General features: G+C 44.1%; 1 protein-coding gene across 1 annotated transcript in view; it reads left to right on the top strand.

Moving 5' to 3' along the window:
- The window catches only part of LOC142698128 (fibrous sheath-interacting protein 1-like), a 28,200-nt gene extending 18,663 nt beyond the window's left edge, over nt 1–9,537 (top strand). The window contains exon 6 of the mRNA XM_075847805.1: nt 8,465–9,537. Within this exon, the coding sequence (XP_075703920.1) occupies nt 8,465–8,668 (204 nt within the window). The 3' untranslated portion in view covers nt 8,669–9,537. The remainder of the gene's footprint in view (nt 1–8,464) is intronic.
- The last annotated feature ends 14,490 nt before the right edge of the window (nt 9,538–24,027 follow it).

Raw genomic sequence — 24,027 nt, forward strand, 5'->3', positions numbered from 1 at the left:
GCCACCATTATCCGGATAGCAGTTCTAGCTCTGAAACAACCAGTGGAAAACACAGTCGGGATTGGAACCTGTATACTAAATAATGACCCTGTGTTGCTCGGCAGGGAAGGGGGAGAAGCTGTATGCTGATTGGACAGCGTCATATGGAAAACATTACACCACCCAGAGTGAAAAGAAACAGTTACCTCCCATTTGGCAAGTATAGCCAAATTAGCATATTTAGAAAAATGCTCATAACTTTGCATATCATAAACGTTTTAAGAAAAACAGAAAAACACACTGTAGTGATCAGCATCGTGGCGCCTATTAGATTAGTTAGGAGTTAGGGAATTAATAAACTAGTGACAGATCTTCTTTAAGGGTAGGGAGGCATATGTGCCATTGTAAATTAGAGGAGCAGAACATCGAAAATACCGGCAGCGCTAGTTCCGTTGTACGAGAGACACCACCGGCGGGCTACGGAAGCCATTGACTTCAATGGGTTCCATTGGTTTCCGGCAGAGTGTCCGTGGTTTCTCCTGAAACAATCGTGCAGCATAGCTATTTTTTCCGGTATTCTCGACTTGATCGGTGACCGAGCCCCCTAATGGAGCCTCCAACTCAGATGTGACTCTTATTTTCTGCATTCCTCCTAAAATAAAAATTATGGAATGCCAATTCAGGGATGTAGCTAGGAGGACTACCGGAACATGTGCCCCCTATGCTAGTTGCCAGGTGGGTGGAGAGAAAGAAGGTATGATCCAGCGTGGTTTGATGATAAAAAGGAATCGATATTCCCACTTTTATTGGCATAGAAAATTAAATAGTAAAAAGGAACGCAGTAACAAGGTGGTCTCAGAGTGGCATATGTCAAAAGCCTACGCGTTTTGAACACTGTCTTTGTTCTTATTCAAGGCATACATCTGCCATGAATAAGAACACAGACAGTATTCGAAGCGCGTAGGCTTTTGACATATGCCACTCTGAGACCACCTTCTTACTGCGTTCCTTTTTACTATTTAATTTTCTATGCCAATAAAAGTGGGAACATCGATTCCTTTTTATCATCAAACGACGCTGGATCATACCTTCCTTCTCTCCATGTTGTTTGCCGTGGGCCGTCGCGGAAATCTGGGCGATGTTTGAGTGCGGGACGCAGAACTGGTGAGCTGGAGGTTTTTACTTCCTTCTTTTCCCTGCCAGGCGGGTGCCAACGAACCAGTTTTCCTTGGCCAGGACATTTAAATACAGGGCCATGGCAGCACATTGAACCTTTGCTCCAGGTGAAGGAAAGCCTAGCTATGACTCTAGCCAATGTATATGTACCACAGAATGACACTAAGTACAATGCTTCACACGACAAAAAACAAGGCCTCATGTAACTACATCGACCTAAAAATTAAAAAATTATGACCGCTAGAATGTAAAGAGTCAAAATTAAATTAAGGTTCCAAGGCCAAATATGTCAGGGCCTGAATACTATGAGACAAGCCGGTTGCTAGGGATATGCTGCATGACAACACTAAAAAGTGGTTGTTAGGCATTGTCTCCTTTGCAACCACAATCTCCAATGACTTCTCTGTTCCGCCCAAAGCTGGATTGGCACTATATTGACAGCAAAGAGGAAAAGTAGCAGCGGTCACCATGCCATTCCTCATGTCAGCCTGCTGTAGTAATAAGATTTTTCTATAGGTAAGGAAGCTTTAACTTGTTTGGCCGCAGTTGTAAGTTATAGCATGTAATGTACATTATATATGGATCTGATATAGCAGCACATTTTTATGTATTAGCTCCTATTGTTTACATAAGGTTTAATAAAGAACAGACTGTTGTGTGTTTTTCATTATATTAGAAGTATTAGAAGTATTAGCGAGGATCGGGTATCGTTGTTTTGTACGCCGGTAAAACGCTGGCAGCTTTATTGATACTTTCCAAATGGATATGGATTTCACAGCAGCACATCTATTATATGGGTCTATCTGTCTCAGAGGTAATGGCAAGGTCTACATGGGGGGGTCACATTTAGTTTTCATGGAATGTGTTTAGGCATATGCTATACATTTAACATTAAAATATATATAACAAATTTCTTGCCTGTCTCCTGCTTTGGTGGAGTCCATAAATCATGATATTATCTCAACTCTGATTTTGACTACTTTTAAAGAGCTTATACAGTAGTTAAAGGGGTGGGTTGACCTTTGGTGAACCTACATGAATATAGTTCCTTCATTTGGAGTTATTATAATGGTCGACTGCACATATTGACGTCAGTGAAGTTAAAGGGATAAGTGGCTGATAGACACCATTGGTCCTGCTTTTTTGGGGGTATGCTGAATCACAGTTACTAGTAGGGTATTTCAGGGGTCAATATTGACCTTGTAGTTTCAGTATATTTAGTTGTCACCCTGTAAATGTCTACACCAATGTAAACACCAGCTGGAAGAGGTTGGATAAAAGTAAGGCTGACGGCTATTTTTTTTAACATCTCCCCCATACACATACACGCCCGGCTCGGCCGAACATCCATGTTCTTTTTTTAAATATGTAGAAGGGAGAAAGCCACTGCCAGACTCTTCTGATGGCGGCTATTCTCCAAATCAACAAAAGAATCGGCCAATGTTGAGATTCAACATGCCGAACTCTTCTTTCCCCTGACATCTGCCAGGGAAGAGTTGGGATGCCCCATACACATTAGATGGTCGGCGGTCCAGCCGAAATCGGCAGGCTCGACTGACATACATCTAAAGTGTGTGGCCAGCTTGAGGCTGCATTCATGATAACAAATACCGTTGTTATCTATCCACTGTGAAAAAATTTGTAAATTCTGTAAAAAAGATATGGATAAGTATTTGGGGATATTAGTGGATAGTAAACTGAACTGTAGCAACCAGTGTCAGACAGCTGCTGCTAAAGCAAACAGGATTATGGGATTCATAAAAAAAATGCCTAGATGGACATGATGAGAACATAGTTTTACAAATCACTAATCAGACCACATATCTAGTATTATATAATCTTAGGGCACCAGTGTTCAGAGGACGGAAACAAAAATAATGATAATGATGGGTAGATTGCAGTACCAAGAAAGACTGTAAAATTTAGGGCTGAAATAATCACAATAGATCAAGGCTCACAGTGGAGGGAGGTTGTATTTGTCTCAAGGTCTTTTTACACTGCCCGATATGAGCCGATCAACAAGACAGCTCGTTGATCGGCGCTCGTTTTGCTCCTTTTCACAAGGAACAATGATCAGTTATGTATGGGGACGAGCGATTGTTACTATGATCGTTCATCCTCATATATTACGATCAGGGAGATGTGCTGCCAACTAGTGACCGTTTTATTAGGCGCATATACAAGCAGATCAGCCGGTGGATGAGCATTTGCTCATTCATTGGGTGATCGTTGCCCTGTTTACACACGGCAATGATCTGGAACATGTGTTCATATGAATGCTTGTTTGACCGATCATTGGCCCATGTAAAAGAGCCTTTACTCTTGATCAGCACAGTAGGAAAATAATAGATTGAGCAGAATGAACTTCAGTTCTTTTTCAACTTTACCAATTATGAGAAACACAGAAGCTGAATGAAATCCATTTAGTGTGATTCACTTGTAGGACTCATGCACATTACCGTATTACAGCTCCATAAGCCTCCGAGATGTACAGAGCCACAATACCTCACCCATAGAAGTCTATGGTGCCCTACTGTGCCTCTGCATGCCTACAGATGTCTATTCTGTAATATTGGGCTATACAGAGGCACCATATTGTGACACACAGAGTACCTATGGAGCTGCAGGGACTCTGTGTGTAAGGCTCTGCTCTCCATGCATGGGGCCTTAGTTTGTAAACAGGTGCTCGAAGTTGCGGACCTCATAAAAATTGTTGTATAGGTATGTGTCTATTTTTCTTTCTGTCAAATATAGAAGATTTTCATAAAAAGTTGCCTGATTGCACATAAGGTTGGGGTTAGCCCATAGCTCAGAGTCCCTCACACATCAGTGGGGTGAGCCATTCCCACAAGTAGGAGATGAACGTTCTCCTAAAATCCTATAATCAAACCCAGCAGTCATATCACTCTGCACACCACGGAATAGAATGCCTGTGTATTCCTTCCCCATGCAGCTGAATAGCCGTATTCAGCTCTGCGGGAGAATAGACTGAATGTGATACATCTCCTGGCTTCAGGTAAAGGGAGACGGTGGGAGGAGGAGGTCTGTCTACTTTTCTAGTCCCAGGGCTGAATAGCATTATTGAGTTGTATAGGGGGATACACTGCCTTCTCTTCCCTTAGGCGTCGTTCACATCTGTGTCAGGGCTCTGTTCCGACGTTCCGTCTGAGCTTTCCGTCGGAACGGAGCCCTGGCTAACGCAAATGGAAACCAATGGTTTCCGTTTCCATCACCAATGATTTCAATGGTGACGGATCTGGTGCCAATGGTTTCCGTTGGTCTCAGTTGTGCAAGGGTTCCGTAGTTTTGACGTAATCAATAGCGCAGTCAACTACGGTATTGATTCTGTCAAAACGACGGAAGCCCTTGCACAACTGAGACAAACGGTAACCATTGGCACCGGATCTGTCACCATTGAAATCATTGGTGATGGAAACGGAAACCTATGGTTTACGTTTGTGTCAATCAGGGCTCCGTTCCGACAGTAAGCTGCGACGAAATGTTGGAATGGAGCCCTGACATAGATGTGAACGAAGTCTTAGCTGAGTGGTGTGATAGACCTTCTGCTTCAATTTAAGGGAATGGGGGTGTAAATTATGTCTTCAGGGTCTAAAAGGCCTCTCTGCCACATATGAAAACACTGGTGTTATAAATGGCCCATGGTCGGTGGGGGTCTGTCACAGATTTTGTCCCCATCGTCATGTTACGCCTATGCATACATAAGATGGGAGCTGTGATGTAGGTTCAGCTCGTCTTTCTCCCTGCACAAGCCATGTAGGTGGCAAGTATTTATTGTGGCTGGCACTTTGGAGGCATTCTCCCTGGCACTAGGGTCACATTGTGACTAGTAATAAATGGGCATTTTGACTGAAAATAGGGGTGATTTTGGATGACTTTGGCGTGGCATTGGGGTGCAGTGTGGCTTGCACTGGGAGACACACCATGGCTACCACTATATAGGAGAACACTGAAGCTGGCATTATATTAGAGGCACACTGGCCCGCACTGTGAGGCATTGGCACACTGTGGGTGTCACTATTTGGAGGCCCACTGTGACGACTGCCACTGGATAGGGGCACACTCTGGCCGAAATACCTGCTTCATTTTGAAGAATAAGCGGTTCATGACGTTCAATCAGTGACTGATATCAAGCACCTCCTTGAAAAAGAGGTTTTGCAGCAGCTGAGGCATGTATTAGGAGAAATGATGTATACTCTGCTGTAAATCAAAGTTCAATGACTTGTATAAATCACCTTGGCCTCCAGCCTCATACTTTTATATGGTCACGAAACTCTTTAGTGACTTCTAATATTCCTATAATTGACGGTAGGGGGGATATAATCCCCCATGTATATTAACATATTATTCAGCTTTTTCCGAATTATTTCGATCCCCTACACAGACAATTTAGGAATGAAAATAAAAACCAGAGGTTCCTCTGAGTGCAGCGACTAGATGATGAATGAGCTCATATGATGAATGAGACGATTCATGCACATGTGGAATATAGACATTTCGCCATCAGTAGCTGCTGCAAGGAAAATGGATTACCTGGCGGCCGTTTAGATGAATGACCGTCCGTGTAATATGGATGTCACAAGTCTGCCAGATCGGTAACGGCTCTTAGTTCAGGCTCACAGAAGAGGTCCCCCCTCTATGACATCCATATGACCAAATAGGGAATATAGACAGGGGTTGTCTTCATGAGTCAACCCCTTTAACGGACCACTCTTTTCAGTTTGGAGCCAGCGCTCCCAGCACCCCCAGAAAACAGTTGATTTTGTCAGGGGAAGCTGCGGCCACCAAGACATTTCCCCCTGCAGCAGCCGCTGCAGGGGACATGTATTATCACATTGAGGTGAATGAGATGACTCTAGACCGCAGAAGTGGGAGCCGCTCTTACATGGTGGCTCTCCATTCTAGCTCTTTGGGGGTTCCCGAGCTTTGGTCCCATTTCTATAATATCCTAATGCGGCATATGGACAATGGTTGTCATCCTGAGACAGCCTCATTAGAGGAGATATCCCCCGAAGGTCATTTATCACCTATCCACAGGATTGGTGATAAAAGTCTTATCCCTGGGGCCCCACCACTAGGACCTCCACTGATCACCTTACCCCCTTCCTCTTCACTGCATGACCGCAGGTAGGAGGAGTTAGAATGGAGCGGTGGTCACGCATGCAACCTGCTTCTCCATTAAATGTCTATTAGGCTGATGGAGACAGCAGAGTAGACCGCTTTTTCCTTTGACCCCTATAGACATTGAATGCAGTGGCGGGATGCATGCGTGAGCACTGCGCCTTTCAAACTTCTCACTATAGTCATGCAGTGAGAAGGAATGGGTTGCTTCGGACCTCCGTTCTAGTGATCAATGTGGTTCCCAACTATGGGACCCCAAGCGATCATACATTTATCACCTACCTTATGAATAGATGATAAATGTCCTTCATGGGACAACCCCTTAGTGACCACCAATACGCCTTTTCACGGTGGTCACTAAGGGGCCTTAGGCTAGGCCGCCGCCTTTTCACGGCAGCCTTGTCTAAGTCCTACACAGGTGTTCCGTGGAGCGGGTGCTCGGCTGTCCAATGACAGCTGGGCTCCTGCTCCAACGGTAGAGTTCGAAGTTTACTTCAATCACGGCAGTTTAACCCGTTAAATGCTGTGGTCAATAGCGACCGCGGCATTTAAATCATTTGCAGAGGGAGGGAGCTCCCTCACCCTCCAATTGGGTGTCATGGCAGCCGGGGGCCTAATAAAGCCCCCCAGGCATGGCCTGGCTGTATGCCTATTAGGATGTGCCGGAAGCACGTCCTAATAGATTGCCTGTCCGTTTACATTGACAGGCAATAATGCTTTGGTATACCAAAGCATTATATCAGCGAACAAGAAATCGCATAGTGATGACCCTCAGTGGGACTAAAAAAATAAGTAATAAATGTTAAATAAAAATTACTAGTAAAGATTACAGTAAAGATTACATTTTTTTCTATAAAAAGTGTTTTTATTTTTGTAAAAGTGTAAAAAATAAATAAAACGACACATATATGGTATCGCCGCAACCGTAATGACCCAAACAATTAAGTTAACATGTCATTTAAACTGCAAGGTGAACGCCGTAAAAAAAACATGCAAAAAACAATGGTGAAATTGCTATTTTTCTCCATTGCCCCCAAAGAAGTCATAATAAAAGTTAATCAATAAGTCCCATGTACGCCAAAACAGTGCCAATCACAACTACGTCTCGTCCCGCAAAAAAACAAGCCCTCATACCACTACATTGACGGAAAAATAAAAAAAATTACGGCGCTTGGATGCAAAAACAAATAATTTTAGTTGAAAAGAGTTTTTATTGTGCAAAAGTCGTAAAACATAAAAAACCTATAAATATATAATATCGTCGTAATAGTACCGACCCATAGAATAAAAGTAACGTGTTATTTACGCCGCACAGTGAACGGCGTGAATTTAAAACGCATAGAACAATGGTGGAATTTCAGTTTTTCTCTACCCCAAAATGGTGCCATTAAAAAGTACAACTAATCCCTCATGAAACAAGTCCTCATACAGCTATGTCGACAGAAAAATAAAAAAAGTTATAGCACTTTGAATGCGACTATAGAAAAACGAAAAAATAATAGCTTGGTCATTAGGGCCTAAAATAGGCTGGTCACTAAGGGGTTAAAGAATTTATTTATGTGAATCAAAGTTAATATTACATGGGTGGCCAGCTATCTGCTTTTTTCCGTACCACAATAATGGCTTGCTGCCGGTCAGGAGCCTCGTTCCTGAACATAACACAGTGGTCCACCCCTGCAGATATTGTATAGTAGTGCCAGACCCACCAAGGAGTGGGTCAGAGTTTACAAGGAAGTTATCAGGTCACAAGGAACTAAAGGAAAAAAAGGACACCTTCTAGATACCAACCCCAAAAATGGACTTGATCTTGAGTGTTGATAATAAAATACACCCTCTAAAGGTAATATGACTATAACATGGAATTGGTAGGACATAAATCATCTTCGTCAATGTAGAGATATGGAGAACACGGTCTTGGCCTGGCACGTAATAAAGACAGGTTTACTTGTTTCCTTTCAATTATTACCCCGCTGATAGTCATCATCGGCATAGATGTGCTACAGTATTTTCTGTATAAACATGGCTGCCTTAGCTTCTTTTCACAGCTGCTACACTAGAAAGATGTCTGGAGAATACTAGTATGTATTTACAGGAAGTATGTATGGTGCCGAAGTGACTCATTGAACACATCCTCCATTGTATTATCATCATCTCTTCACCTTCTTTTCAGGAAGTTTCAGTGGTCAACTTTGGGAACCTGGAGACTGCACCGGGGGAGATAGTTTTACGTTACACAAAGGAGCTACGGGAACAGAAGACACGTCTAAAAGAAATAGACCAGCAACTTGAAGACATCCAAAGAAGTAGCAGCGCTCCGAGTTCAGTGTCTGGCTGCAGCTCACTTCTATGTGAGTCATCTGTACATATTTCATAGTATTAATATCCGCCTTTTTCCTCCACACAATGTCTCTGTGTCTCTTTATGACGAGTAATAGTACATGGGGACATGATATGAGAAGGAGACAGACTCTGCATTATATAAAAGGGGTAAACTTGCTAATTGTTACCAGATCGGCTCATTAAAGGACCACACACTTAACTTATATAGTACAGAACCATCTTCTTAAAGTTTCCAGCCCATACTCAGGTGTCGGAACAAACAATGTAGCATTCATAATACTATACACTTTTTTTTTCTGTTTCATTGTCTTGAAATTCCAATAGTCAGGCACAAGTCTGTCTTATAAACCATAAGAAAACAAGAAAAACACAGCGGCAATAACCAATTTGAAGACTTTATTTAAAGGGGATGTCTGGTTTAGAAAACCCATTTTTAAATATCTTATTAGTGAATTCTGTGTTAATAGAGGGAGTCCTGTTTTCAGGACCCACAGCTATCAGAGTGTAGAGTGGCTACAGATAGCGTATGTCGTTCCGGAGGACCCAGTACACCTGTACATTACACGGACAGCCCATTGATTTCAATGGGCATCATGTAATGCTTAATTTCCCCTGTGGCGGTGCTGCAGGGAAAATTGAACACTTGGTGCAGCGTTTCCCCACAGATCACAGCTGATTGCTGAGGGTCCGAGCTGTGGGACACCCTGTGATCAGCTCATTGTCGGGAGACTTCTAATAAAAACGAAGAGGACAAAATCTTTAATGTATTATCAGGAGATGTTTTATCAGAAAATTACATACTATTATATTAGATTTTTATTATAGGCAGAAGTGTTTTAATTTTGTTTTTTCCACACTTGCCACTAGAGCACACCCAATAAACTGATATTTGTTTCTTCTGCATCTAACTTGTCAGCTTTGCTGTGTAGACTGGGAGAGGGTCAGCAGAGGAATTTCCTGACAGTTCTGTTGTACTCATGGAGGCTTAGATAAGGCAGCATAGTAACATTTTACACACAGATAAGGCTCTGTATGCAGCTCCCCTGCCACTCACACGTCCCTGGGGGGAGGGGGCTTTATATCACTTCCTGGAGACTAATAATCTATGACATTTACTTCTTGAACTTTTTGTTATTTTCTTTTGGACTGATTTTCAGTTCCTGAAAGACTGTTTGGTGGCAGCACATGGATTAAAGTAATTTTAATTGTTATTGTGGATCAAAGGAACCAAAAAGCCTCCACTGAATGACTGCAGAATTAGCATTACTTCCTTTACAAATTTCAAAAACAAGTGTTTATAAAAGAGTACAGCTGAGACTTTTGGTTTGGCTGTACTACATAGAACCAGGGTTTACCTATTTTGCACTGATGAGTGTTAATAACTCTGAAACAGTTGGCTATGACTAAATTCACAAGCCTGAAACACATCAGCTAAACCTATGTGCTGCCATTTAGAATGAATAAATAAAAAAGTTTTACTTGAATACTGTGTCATCTGGTGTACTGTCCCACTCTTCAAACCCTGAGACCATACGTGTCCTGACTGTAGATACTCTGCATCGCCAAATGACGCCTTGAGTTTTAGGTCAAGTGCAGCATTTCCCTCAAGCTTCTTCAGCAGGTTCGGCTGCAAATTGACTTGTTCAGGTGGATTTTGTATCTGGTCAATAATCTGAAAAACACGTTAGTCGCATATATAAATATGTACGTTTCACACTTGCGTTAAAATGTTATACAGTGCTGTAGCGCAAGTGTGCAAAATAACCACTAGGATTTTAACAGAGAAGTATAGCGCCAAATCCAGTACAGTATTTGAACACAAAATGCCGAGCAATTTCATAGAATTTATCACTGCCAAGTTTGCAGACTTAATGGGATCCAATCCATTAGCTTTGGCCATCTTTTTCTGAATTAGGTTAGTAGTGTGAAGAGGGCTGGACCAAGCTTGGTAGAGGCCTCTGGGCGGAAACAATTGGTGGAGCCCCTCTTAAAGTAGCACCATCATATAATACGTGGATAACCTATGTCGGCCGTACAGATTAGCTCATTGTTGGCAAACCCTGGTGATGTCAACAGGGCCTGACAACAAACTGATGTGTATGAGGGCAACATGGGCCACTGGGCAATTGTCTCTTTTACCCTCCCTGTAATCCTGTATGGATGTGTCCGGCTTTGGTCTGTCTCTGTGTTTCTCCAGTTAACACAATAAAGAGGTTTTCCGGTCCTAAGAAATTGATGGCCTATTCTCAGGATAGGCCATCAATATGGGAGAAGGCTGTAATACTGTGAACCGCCACTACAAGTGTGTCGTCAATTCACAGTACGAAGCAATAAAGGAAATTAAGGAGAAGCAGCGCTCGTATGAGCGTTGTGGCCCCTTCAAACCAACTGATTGTCGGGGATGCCGGGATTCGGACTTCGACCGATCAGATATTTATGGTATATCCTGAGAATAGGCCATCAATTTCTTAGGACAGGAAAACCTCTGTAAGTTGCTTTAGAAGTCGTATTGGAGACAGAATTCGTAATGTCTATTCAAAAAATGTAATGAATTCGACTTTTTGGGTGATCTACATCCGGTTATATTTATAGTTTTTCAGAGTTATTCTGACTCTTCTTACACTACATACAAAGGGTGGGCACAGCCATTTCAGATTTTGGGTTCCTCGGACAGAAACTTTTTAAAGAGGGAAACCCCACTGGTGAGAGCCTCTGAATTAGCAATTGTGTTAGGGAAAATGCAATATTAAGGCCCATCTTTCTTGCTCAATGGGTGTCCATGCAAAGTCTATTTGGAGCTGGGTCAGCACTTTTGCCCGGCAGCGCTGTGGTCCTGAGTTCAAATCTGCACTGAGTTTGTATGTTTTTCCTTTTTTTTTTTTTTTGCATGGGTTTCTTCCGGTTACTCCGGTTTCCTCCCACATTCCAAAAACATATCGATAACTTAATTTATCTTCCTATGAAATTGAGCTTAGCGTTTGAGAGAGGAAAATTAGATTGTGAGCCCCACTGGGGACAGGGACTGATGTGAATGTATAAACTTTCCTCAAAGTCTTTTCAGAGATCTTACAAAAACATTTTGGGAATTATTCATGCCAATAAAGTGCAATTAAAAAGTGAAGGTTTATTTTCTCCATAGCAAACGATTAGATCACAGGTTTATTTTCTGGACAACCAAGCGAAACATGACAAGTAGCATCTGATTTATAAGGGCATTTCCTCCGTTTTTATTTTTGTTTATTCCATTGGTTGTTTTGTCACTTTTTCATGTTAATATATAGGTTGTTAGCAGTTTTGGTATTAATACATTTTCTTTTATGTGTAAACACATACATATTTTTGTTCTATTTGACTTATTGGGTTCCCTTTATCTGTCTCTAGGACTTAGAAAGTTTGTGAACCCTTTAGAGTTTTTGTAAAAATTTTAACTAAAATGTGGTCAGAACCTCATCTAGCACCACTGTACATATCAGCTGTCACGGAGCCTGTGGGATTTTCACGGGGCCAGCAAAGGGCGGGACCACCAAGGAATTTGACGTGGGGCTAAACTGAGAAGTGGAGAAAAAGGGGACCCCAGGTATTCACCCACTAACCAGGGTGTACAGAGATCTGGACTTTGCTCCTGGGGAACACCAGGTCGCTACCTCCAGAGTAGTCTCCCTTGGTGACGGCCAACGTAACAGGTGTAGTATCAGATTAGCGTGGTCTGGTATAGCACAAGGTCAGGGCAGGTGGCAAGGTTCGTAACGGGTCACGTAGCTGATGGTCAGGGCAGGCGGCAGACGTTCATCATACGTAACTATGTAAAAAAGTCAGAGCAGGCGGCAGGCATAGATAGTCACTGTACAGGCTAAGGTCAAAACACGGGAAATGCTATAAACGATATGGCTGAGACTTCTAGGAACACTAGACGAAGCAAATTGCTCTTGCATGGATTATAAACTGGAAGAAACTTAAATACCAACAGGTAGCTGGGTGAAAATAATTTTTAAGAAAGCAACGGTCAGCGTGCACTAGGACCGCCAGACACTGAGCGGCGTTGGTCAGGTGGTAGAAGACACCGGAAGGAGGTTAGTATATGATGCCAGCGGTGGGGAGTGGAGGCCAAGACATGGAGGAGAAAAAACTTTACTTGACATTTTCCTTCTGCAGGAACCAGGCCCTTACGGTTTCATTACACAGGAATGTTGGCAGTTAACAGTAATGAATTTTTTATCTGTAGCGTAAGGATAAGATAAGACATTCACATATGTAAATCTTATGAAATAATCTGCAATGGTTGCATCTGGAAGGGGCGGAATTTTTGACTCCCATAGTTGCCATTATAGTACATTCAGATATCTGCAGCAAATATATTAGAGGTCGGATACAACATCAACCCTAATATTTTGTGCAGCTCTTGAGCGGGTAAGACGTTAGGATCTCCGAAATAGTATAGATAGTATAAAAAGTCTTCTCTTGTGGGCAACCATCGGTGCTTGAGGTTTCATCAAAACCTTCTGTAGAGTACCACAAGTTGTAGGTGGCCTCTATTACTAAGTCAACCACAATGGATTATGTGGTGTAATGTTGGTTACTATCAATGATTCAGAGGTTGAATAAAATAGCAGCACGTTACATTCGAGAGCCATAAAATTTGAGTCCCGATCTCCTGAATGAGTGAATTACAGTGTGATGTATGAAGCTGTGTGTTGTAGTCTGACACTCCTCATGCCTTTCTGATCAGGGTGGGGTTGGGTTACTGATTTATCAAAGATTGGAAATGTCGGCACATGCCTGTTTTTTCCAAAAATGTACCGAGACGAATCCCGGCTAAGGAGTCAGGCGGCATAGGGCGCATGCCCATTACGCACATGAAGCCAAAGACAGTACAACTCGATTCACTGCGCATCCTTGGCTTCATGTTTGCAACGCCCATTTGCCCGATGCCGCTCCTGGCTCATCTTGATAAGTTGTAATTACATTTACTGACTATCCCTGAATTGTCAGTTTTTGACCTAGCCATACTTGGAACACTAAGCCCCAGCTGCATAATGACATGATGGCGCTTAAGTGGCTCCAAATCCACCGACAGGTTGCGTATTTTCCGCAACAAATTCCGTTGCGGAAAAACCACAGTATTTACTCAAGGTGTGAACTGACTCTATGTTTATGCAGGTGATTTCGAAATGTGTATCTAAAAAAACAAAACAGAGCTCTGACCACTGGTAAAGATATATTAAGAAATTAACCCTGAATTTTTAAAAATTAAAGGTGTTTTCCCACGAGGGACATTTATGACATATCCACAGGATGTCATAAATGTCGGATAGATGCGGGTCCCAGAACGGGGCCCCCTAAACCCTGTTCTGCCGCTCTGTGTTGCGGCAGAAGCAGGTGAATTCCCACCATGAAGGATAAAACAGTGTAGCTCGCTGTTTTGCACTGTTTCCATAAGTCTCATTGAACTGAATGGTAGTTACGGAAATAGCGTAGCTCGCATGCTGCAGTGCTTCCATAACTGCCATTCACTACTATGGGAGTTCCGAAAACAGCATAGCTCAGAGAGCTCGGCTGTTTTCGCATCTCCCAATCATATAGTCAGGAAGTGGCTGGGAGGCAGGGTTTAGGGGGAGAACGGGGTTTAGGGGGCCCCGTACTAGAGATAATGGCGGGTCCCAGAGGTTGGACCCGCATCTATCGGACATTTATGATATATCCTGTGGATATGTCATAAATGTCTCTCATGGGAAAACTCCTTTAATAAAAAGGGCGTTGACTTAAAGTGGAATTACCCTTAGGGCAGATTCACACGAACGTTGCGTTTTTGCGCGCGCAAACAACGCGGCGTTTTGCGAGCGCAAAAACCATTTGACAGCTGCGTGTGTCATGCGTGTCTGATGCGCGGCTGCGTGATTTTCGCGCAGCAGGCATCATAGAGATGAGGCTTGTCAACGCCCGTCACTGTCCAAGGTGCTAAAAGAGCTAAATCTTTCAGCACCCTCGACAGTGAATGCCGAACACAACAGCGAAAAACCTTTAAAAAAAAAAGATAAAGTTCCTACTTACCGAGAACTTCCCGGCCGTTGCCTTGGTGACGCGTCCTTGGTGACGCGTCCTTGGTGACGCGCCTCTCTTGACATCGGGCCCCACCTCCCTGGATGACGCGGCAGTCCAAGTGACCGCTGCAGCCTGTGCTTGGCTGCAGCCTGTGCTTGGCCTGTGATTGGCTGGAGCTGTCACTTGAACTGAAGTGTCATCCCGGGAGGTCGGACTGCAGGAAGGAGACAGGAGTAATCGGTAAGTTAGAACTTCGTTTTTTTTTACAGGTTCATGTATTTTGGGATCGCAAGTCACTGTCCATGGTGCTGAAACAGTTTAACTCTTTCAGCACCATGCACAGTGAATGTCTCCCGACGTCGCGGACCGGAAATTTTTTTGCCGGGTTCGGCCAAAACGAGTTTGGCCGAACCCGGTGAAGTTAGCTTCGGTTGTCGGGGTTCACTCCGTTTGGATGCTTGGAAACAGAAAAGCACGTGGTGCTTTTCTGTTTCCATTCATCCTTTTGACAGCTCGTGCGCTGTTCGCACGGAAGTGCTTCCGTGCGACCTGCCTGGTTTTCACGCACCCATTGACTTCAATGGGTGCGTGATGCGTGAAATACGCAGAGTTATTGAACCTGTCGCGTATTTTGCGCAGCGAACAAACGCTGCGCAAAATACACGGACTGTGTGTACTGCCCCATAGACTTCTATAGGGCATTGCGTGCCGCGCGAAAACCACGCGCCCTACACGCTGCCAAATCACGCTCGTGTGAATCCCCCCTTAAATTTGAAGCAAACACAATTATATATATAGAAAGAAAAGGTCTAAATTACTTGTGAGTCTTATGAGAATAATGTGAGCCTACATAGTTGTAGTAATGAACAAATAAATAAAACTTCTACATAGTTCAGTGAGTCAGCGGAAGCTACAACAAGACTTTATTTGGCTGTATACAGAATAATAGTGTGGGAAATACTGCATGACTTCAGATAGCAAGAAGCCAAAATCATATCACCAGACGATATGACATCATTCACATTAATGGAAACATCTGCTGTATAGCAACCAGATGAAGAGATCCACGTCTCTATAGACTGTATACGGCTTTAAAAGAAATAATTGTAATCATTCCGGCCCTGACGTTGGCAGATAGAATTCTCTGAAGGGTTTCTCGAGAGTAAGAAACAACAAAAATGTTAAAATGTTTCGTTTTTCTATGAATAATTCATTTTCCCCATGAGAAAAAAGCTAAATAAATAAATATTATAAATTGATATTTCATTGACTTATTGTTCAGTCTCTTACGTCATCATGGACCACAAAAGTCAGTCCTCCGATTGTTTCCTTTCTACTAAACCTGTACTTGTGTGTCAGTCTTTACTGTATTTATTCAATTCTATTCATGATCCATGAATATCACAATGAACAATGCTTTAGCTCCTACCTAGATGCGAGAGGGTTTGAAACGGGGATGTGGGGATTTCTAATCAGAGCCAAATTAACCCTTTCAAGGCCTTTAGATGTCTGGGCAAAAGAGACATAAATATGTGACAGGTATATGGTGCCTCATAAGTCGCCTGGTCTGGCTGAACTTCCTATTTAAGTCTACAAAAGATATCTGGAACACATAGGCCCGCCGTTACTTGATACCCTTAATCAGGCCTTGCTCACCCGTTTACTTCCTTACACATTTTATGACGCCTCCGTCATAGTATTATTGAAACCTGGTGAAAACCCTCATACCGACCGATTTCCTTAGTCAATGTAGATTATAAAGTTCTAACCAAAATATTTTCTTAAAGATTAAATCAAGTTATCTTGACAATTATTCACTCGGCTCAAACTAGGTTTATGCCCGGGAAGTCTACCACTATCAATATTAAAAGGGTACAAACAATGATACTGGTGGGCAAGGCACATAACATGCCATGGGCTATAACATCATTAGACACCATAATGGCATCCCCTCTGATTCTTTTCTTCTTGCCCGGGGTACAAGGCAGGGCGATGTTCTGCAGATCTCTAGAGTAGTCAGTGGTGTAATAATCTGCAGAATATATCACTATGTATCTGTCAGGAGGTAGAGGAGCAATATCCTGCAGATCTCCAGAGAGGTCAGTGGTGTAATAATCTGCAGAATATATCACTATGTATCTGTCAGGAGGTAGAGGAGCGATGTTCTGCAGATCTCTAGAGTAGTCAGTGGTGTAATAATCTGCAGAATATATCAGTATGTATCTGTCAGGAGGTAGAGGAGCAATGTTCTGCAGATCTCTAGAGAGGTCAGTGGTGTAATAATCTGCAGAATATATCACTATGTATCTGTCAGGAGGTAGAGGAGCGATGTTCTGCAGATCTCCAGAGAGGTCAGTGGTGAAATAATCTGCAGAATATATCACTATGTATCTGTCAGGAGGTAGAGGAGCAATGTTCTGCAGATCTCCATAGAGGTCAGTGGTTTAATAATCTGCAGAATATATCACTATGTATCTGTCAGGAGGTAGAGGAGCAATGTTCTGCAGATCTCTATTTCAGTGGTGTAATAATCTGCAGAATATATCACTATGTATCTGTCAGGAGGTAGAGAGGACAGAGCAATGTTCTGCAGATCTCCAGCGAGGTCAGTGGTGTAATAATCTGCAGAATATATCACTATGTATCTGTCAGGAGGTAGAGGAGCGATGTACTGCAGATTTCTAGAGATGTCAGTGGTGTAATAATCTGCAGAATACATCACTATGTATCTGTCAGGAGGTAGAGGAGCGATGTTCTGCAGATTTCTAGAGATGTCAGTGGTGTAATAATCTGAAGAATATATCATTATGTATCTGTCAGGAAGTAGAGGAGCAATGTTCTGCAGATCTCTAGAGATGTCAGTGGTGTAATAATCTGCAGAATATACTACTATGTATCTATCAGCAGGTAGAGAGGACAGAGCAATGTTCTGCAGATCTCTAGAGTGGTCAGTGGTGTAATAATCTGCAGAATATATCACTATGTATCTATCAGGAGGTACAGGAGCAATGTTCTGCAGATCTCTAGAGAAATCCGTGGTGTAATAATCTGCAGAATATATCACTATGTATCTGTCAGGAGGTAGAGGAGCAATGTTCTGCAGATCTCTAGAGAGGTCAGTGGTGTAATAATCTGCAGAATATATCACTATGTATCTGTCAGGTGGTAGAGGAGCAATGTTCTGCAGATCTCTAGAGAGGTCAGTGGTGTAATAATTTGCAGGATATATCACTATGTATCTGTCAGGAGGTAGAGGAGCAATGTTCTGCAGATCTCTAGAAAGGTCAGTGGTGTAATAATCTGCAGAATATATCACTATGTATCTGTCAGGAGGTAGAGGAGCAATGTTCTCCAGATCTCTAGAGAGGTCAGTGGTGTAATAATCTTCAGAATATATCACTATGTATCTGTCAGGAGGTAGAGGAGCAATGTTCTGCAGCTCTCCAGAGAGGTCAGTGGTGTAATAATCTGCGGAATATATCACTATGTATCTGTCAGGAGGTAGAGGAGCAATGTTCTGCAGATCTCCAGAGAGGTCAGTGGTGTAATAATCTGCGGAATATATCACTATGTATCTGTCAGGAAGTAGAGGAGCAATGTTCTGCAGATCTATAGAGAGGTCAGTGGTGTATTAATCTGCAGAATATATCACTATGTATCTGACAGGAGGTAGAGTAGCAATGTTCTGCAGATCTCCAGAGAGGTCAGTGGTGTAATAATCTGCAGAATATATCTTTGTGTATCTGTCAGGAGGTAGAGGAGCAATGTTCTGCAGATCTCCAGAGAGGTCAGTGGTGTAATAATCTGCAGAATATATCTTTGTGTATCTGTCAGGAGGTAGAGGAGCAATGTTCTGCAGATCTCCAGAGAGGTCAGTGGTGTAGTAATCTGCAGAATATATCACTCTGTATTTGTCAGGAGGTAGAGGAGCAATGTTCTGCAGATCTCCAGAGAGGTCAGTGGTGTAATAATCTGCAGAATATATCTTTGTGTATCTGTCAGGAGGTAGAGAGGACAGAGCCATCTTGACTAGCCTAAGTAGAGTCATGTGCTGAGTAACCATTTTACCTTTATTCCCCTTCTTTCGCCTTCCCAATAAAGACACGTGACAACCGAGGTTGGATGTGAAATGGCCACAGCAGCCGTTTATTTATTTAACATTAATTAAATGCAATTTAATCCGAAACATTCGGATAACTCTTTTAGGGTATGTTCACACGGCCTATTTACGGACGTAAATCGGGCGTTTTTGCCCCGAATTACGCCCGAAAATAGCGCCTCAATAGCGTTGACAAACATCTGCCCATTGAAAGCAATGGGCAGACGTTTGTCTGTTCACACGAGGCGTATATTTACGCGCCACTGTCAAATGACGGCGCGTAAATAGACGCCCGCGTAGAAGAACTGACCTGTCACTTCTTTGGCCGTAATTGGAGCCGCTATTCATTGACTCCAATGAATAGCAGCGCTAATTACGGCCGTAATTGACGCGGCGTTCAAGCGCCTGCACATGTCGGTACGGCTGAAATTACGGGGATGTTTTCAGGCTGAAACATCCCCGTAATTTCAGCCGTTACGGACCCCCGCCGTGTGAACATACCCTTAGGAATTCGACCAGAGAATTCCTACTATAATTCACATGACCCAACATGGGTCAATTAACACTAAACAGAGCAGGGGAAGTCCTTGAAGCCATTTTTCCGATTTCCTTTAAATTAGCCATCTGCAAACCACCACCAACTATTTACCTCCAGCCGTAAACCAGCTCGGAAGCACCGCTCACCCCTGCAGATGGCTCCAACCACCAGAAGACCACTTCAAAGGGATAACACCCTATGAAGTCTTCAAATGATCTACCATTTTTTGGGGGACGCATACCCCCGATGCGACCCCCCCACCATTTTGTACTGACCAACCTCAAGGACTCCCCCCGCCACAGCGAAACAGGCCTTGACCACCTTAAGCCTGTGAGTCCCTCCAAACCACCATCGCCCTCTCAATTCCTTCTGCTAAAGCCAGGCTCCACATATCAATTCCAACCTGGGTCAAATGTACTCCATCACTCCTCCAATAATTACCGACTCCTGACTCCAGATCCTTGTGTCGAACACAAATGCCTCCGTTCCTAGCAACAAAACGCGACACCGCCCGGTTTACCTTAATACGGGCTTTATTGACCCTCTCAACCGATCTTGCCAAACGCCAAAACTTCCTCGGAACGATGTCCGACCAAACAATCACCAGGTGAGGATAAGATGCCCATAAACACAACAGATCGTGTTTAATATCCCGCACTAACTCGCGAAACGGGCGCACCCCCAGATCATTCCCCACCCGCATGTAACACCAGAACCTCCGGAACCCTATCTAACTGAGAGTATGTCTGAAACTCAGCAAGTACCCGGCTCCACAACATACCTCGAAAGCCCAGCCAGTGTAAAACCGCATCATGCCGCAGAATGCGAAGCTGACGGCCATCTGGGCGAACGTCCGCCCGCAATGCCCCCCAGTGCACAAAAGAAAGTCCTAAAATCCACACTAAGCAAGGGTGGTGATCTGAAAAGAAAGAACAAAACCGCACATGTCAAACAATCAAAGCTACCTTACCGACTCACAACAAATGAGGGCGCACATAAGTCCGAAACCTGTTGGACTCCCACCGGCCGATGCGCCGCACACCCTCGTCGTCCAACCCCCAACGCCCCGCCTCAGTAGCAGCGCCGATCCTGAACGAGTGATACGAGTAATACCCCTGCCCCACGCCAACCGCAGCCAAGCATTTCTTAAACACTGCACCAAATTGATACCTGGACAAAAACGAGCCATTCTCATGACGGAGCAATGGCGACTCAGGCACCCCAACCAGTGGCTTAAAAGCCACCATACAAGCAACTGGACACATCGCCGACCCTGGGAGGGCAAACAACACTATCCGCTTACCCCGACCCGCTTGATCAGTCTTGGACCGCCGCAAAAACAACGCGAGTCTATCCTCATATAGCCTCATGTCCGCCTGCCGCAATCCCCCCAGCCCTAGCCGCACTAGGAGAAACCAACTCCCCAATTCTGAGTGCTCCGAAAAACGCGAGGGAAAAAGCCAAGGGGGCACGACGGCAGAAGTCATCTCTGGCTAAGTGTCATACTGTCAAAGTGTCCTGGCAGTTATACATGGCAGTTGGACAGGGCCAGTGACAGGTAAGCTGCATTACCAAACCAGACAAACTAGCCCACGCTCTCAATATTAGATTTCTAACTATCTGTAAACAAACATGTTTGCCACCGCTCTCATCATTGTAGCTGCTCTTGGTTTTCAATCCTATCGCCCATTTAAGACTTGCCCAAACACAGTCCGCATCAGTCCTTCTATCCTGGCCTCACCCATGTACAGCTCCCATTCACTATTCACTTTCCTCAGTCAACTTAACCCATCTCATCCCACTGCCCAACATAAAAAACGCTCTCATAAATCACAGAACCATCTGCTGTCACTCTCCATTCTCCTGCTATTAGCTGCAGGGGACATCTCTCCCAACCCTGGGCCTCCCTTTTCTTCTGCCAAGCTCAACCACTTACCTGCCACACATAGAAACCCTGCAAATCTTCTTGCCATTCCTTGTAGGTCTTCTCCTGTCTCTTTTAACTGTGCTCTCTGGAACTCTCGGTCCGTGTGCAACAAACTCACCTTTATTCATGACTTATTCCTTTCTAACTCTCTCAACCTTCTGGCTCTTACAGAAACATGGCTACACCTGTCTGACACTGCTTCCCCTGCTGCTCTATCTTATGGTGGTCTCCAGTTCTCTCATGCCCCCAGACCTGAGAACAGGCAGGGTGGAGGAGTAGGTATACTTCTTTCCCCACACTGCACTTTCCAGGTCATTCCCCCGGTCCCCTCACTCACATTTCCCTCTTTTGAAGTCCACACCCTCAGACTCTTTCACCCTTTTCCCCTCCGAGTGGCAGTTGTCTACCGCCCACCGGGCTCACCCCGCCAATTCCTGGACCATTTTGCTGCCTGGCTTCCACAATTTCTATCCTCTGAAACACCCACTCTCATCATGGGTGACTTCAACATCCCCATTGATAACCCAATCTCCTCATCTGCCTCCCAGTTTCTATCTTTAACCTCGTCCCTCGGTCTGTCACAACTTACTAACTCTCCTACACATGAAGACGGGCATTCACTTGACCTGGTCTTCTTCGGCTCTGCTCAGTTTCTGACTTTATTAACTCTCCTCTCCCACTTTCTGACCACAATCTTCTCTGCTTTACTATCAAATATTCTCTGCCTCCTCAGGTCATCCCTACGTATCAGACATACAGAAATCTACATGCCATTAACACTGTTAAACTCATAGACAGTCTACAGTCCTCATTGTCCCCTATCTCTTCCCTCTCCTGTCCCAATCTGGCTGCCAAACTTTATAACAACACTCTCAAAAATGCATTGGATGAAGCAGCCCCCACTACACTCCGAACCACCCGACAAAGACGACGACAACCCTGGCACACGCCTCAATCCCGCTTTCTTCAGCGGTGCTTGAGATGTGCCGAACGACTGTGGAGAAAATCGCATTTGGATGCAGATTTCCTCCATTACAAATTTATGCTCAAAACTTACAACTCTGCCCTTCACCGAGCCAAACAAGTCTATTTCACTTCTCTCATCTCCACACTATCTAATAATCCAAAACGCCTCTTTGATACTTTTCACTCCCTCCTTAGTCCTAAAGTGCAGACACCAATCACAGATCTCAGTGCTGAAGACCTGGCCAATTATTTTAAAGTTAAAATTGACAACATCCGACATGATATTATCTCCCAGTCCCCTAGTAACATCGATCCCCTTCCCCCCCACACTCCCTCTACTTCACTCTCAGCATTTGACCCAATAACTGAAGAAGAAGTCTCGAGGCTCCTCTCTTCTTCTCGTCCTACTACCTGCCCTAGTGATCCTGTCCCCTCACACCTCCTCCAGTCCCTCTCCCCAGCTGTCACTAGTCACCTCACTAAAATATTTAACCTCTCTCTTTCCTCTGGTATCTTTCCCTCCGCTTTTAAACATGCCATTATAAACCCATTATTGAAAAAACCAACACTTGACCCATCCAGCGCTGCCAACTACCGACCAGTCTCTAATCTGCCCTTCATCTCCAAACTCCTGGAACGCTTGGTCTACTCTCGCCTTATCCGCTATCTCTCTTCTAACTCCATTCTTGACCCCTTACAATCTGGTTTCCGCACTCTACACTCCACAGAAACTGCCCTTACTAAAGTCTCAAATGATCTCTTGGCGGCTAAATCGGACGGTAAATCCTCTCTCCTGATTCTTTTGGATCTCTCTGCAGCCTTTGACACTGTAGACCACAAACTCCTACTTAACATGCTCCACTCTATTGGCCTCAAGGACGCGGCTCTCTCTTGGTTTTCCTCCTATCTCTCTGACCGCTCATTCAGTGTGTCATTTGCTGGTTCCACTTCTTCTCCTCTTCCCCTTGATATCGGGGTTCCTCAGGGATCAGTCCTAGGTCCACTCCTCTTTTCTCTCTACACAGCTCCTATTGGACAAACCATCAGCAGATTTGGCTTCCAGTACCATCTCTACGCTGATGACACCCAATTATATACCTCTTCCCGTGACATCACCCCTGCTCTAATACAGAACACCAGTGATTGTCTGTCCGCTGTCTCTAACATCATGTCCTCTCTCTATCTGAAACTGAATCTTTCTAAAACTGAGCTCCTTGTGTTCCAACCATCTACTAACCTCCCTAAACCTGATGTCTCTATCTCTGTGTGTGGCACTATCATAACTCCTAAGCAGCACGCCCGCTGTCTCGGGGTTATTTTTGACTCAGATCTTTCCTTTACTCCTCACATACAATCACTTTCACGCTCCTGTCATTTTCACCTAAAAAACATCTCCAGAATCCGCTCTTTTCTTACGGAGGAAACTGCCAAAACTCTCATTGTTGCTCTGATTCACTCTCGTCTTGATTACTGTAACTCATTACTAGTCGGTCTTCCCCTCACTAAACTCTCCCCTCTCCAATCTATCCTCAATGCAGCAGCCAGGCTCATCTTTATGACCAACCGCTACACCAACGCCTCTAATCTGTGCCAGTCACTGCACTGGTTGCCCATCCCCTTCCGAATAAAATTCAAACTTATTACTCTCACCCACAAAGCTCTCCACAGTGCTGCACCTCCTTACATCTCCTCCCTCATCTCTGTCTACCACCCTACTCGGGCTCTACGTTCTGCCAACGACCTTAGATTAAAATCCTCCATAATCCGAACCTCCCACTACCGTCTCCAGGATTTCTCTCGTGCTGCACCCGTCCTCTGGAATGC

The sequence above is a fragment of the Rhinoderma darwinii genome, assembly GCF_050947455.1.
Source record: "Rhinoderma darwinii isolate aRhiDar2 chromosome 12 unlocalized genomic scaffold, aRhiDar2.hap1 SUPER_12_unloc_14, whole genome shotgun sequence".
Lineage (NCBI taxonomy): Eukaryota > Metazoa > Chordata > Amphibia > Anura > Rhinodermatidae > Rhinoderma > Rhinoderma darwinii.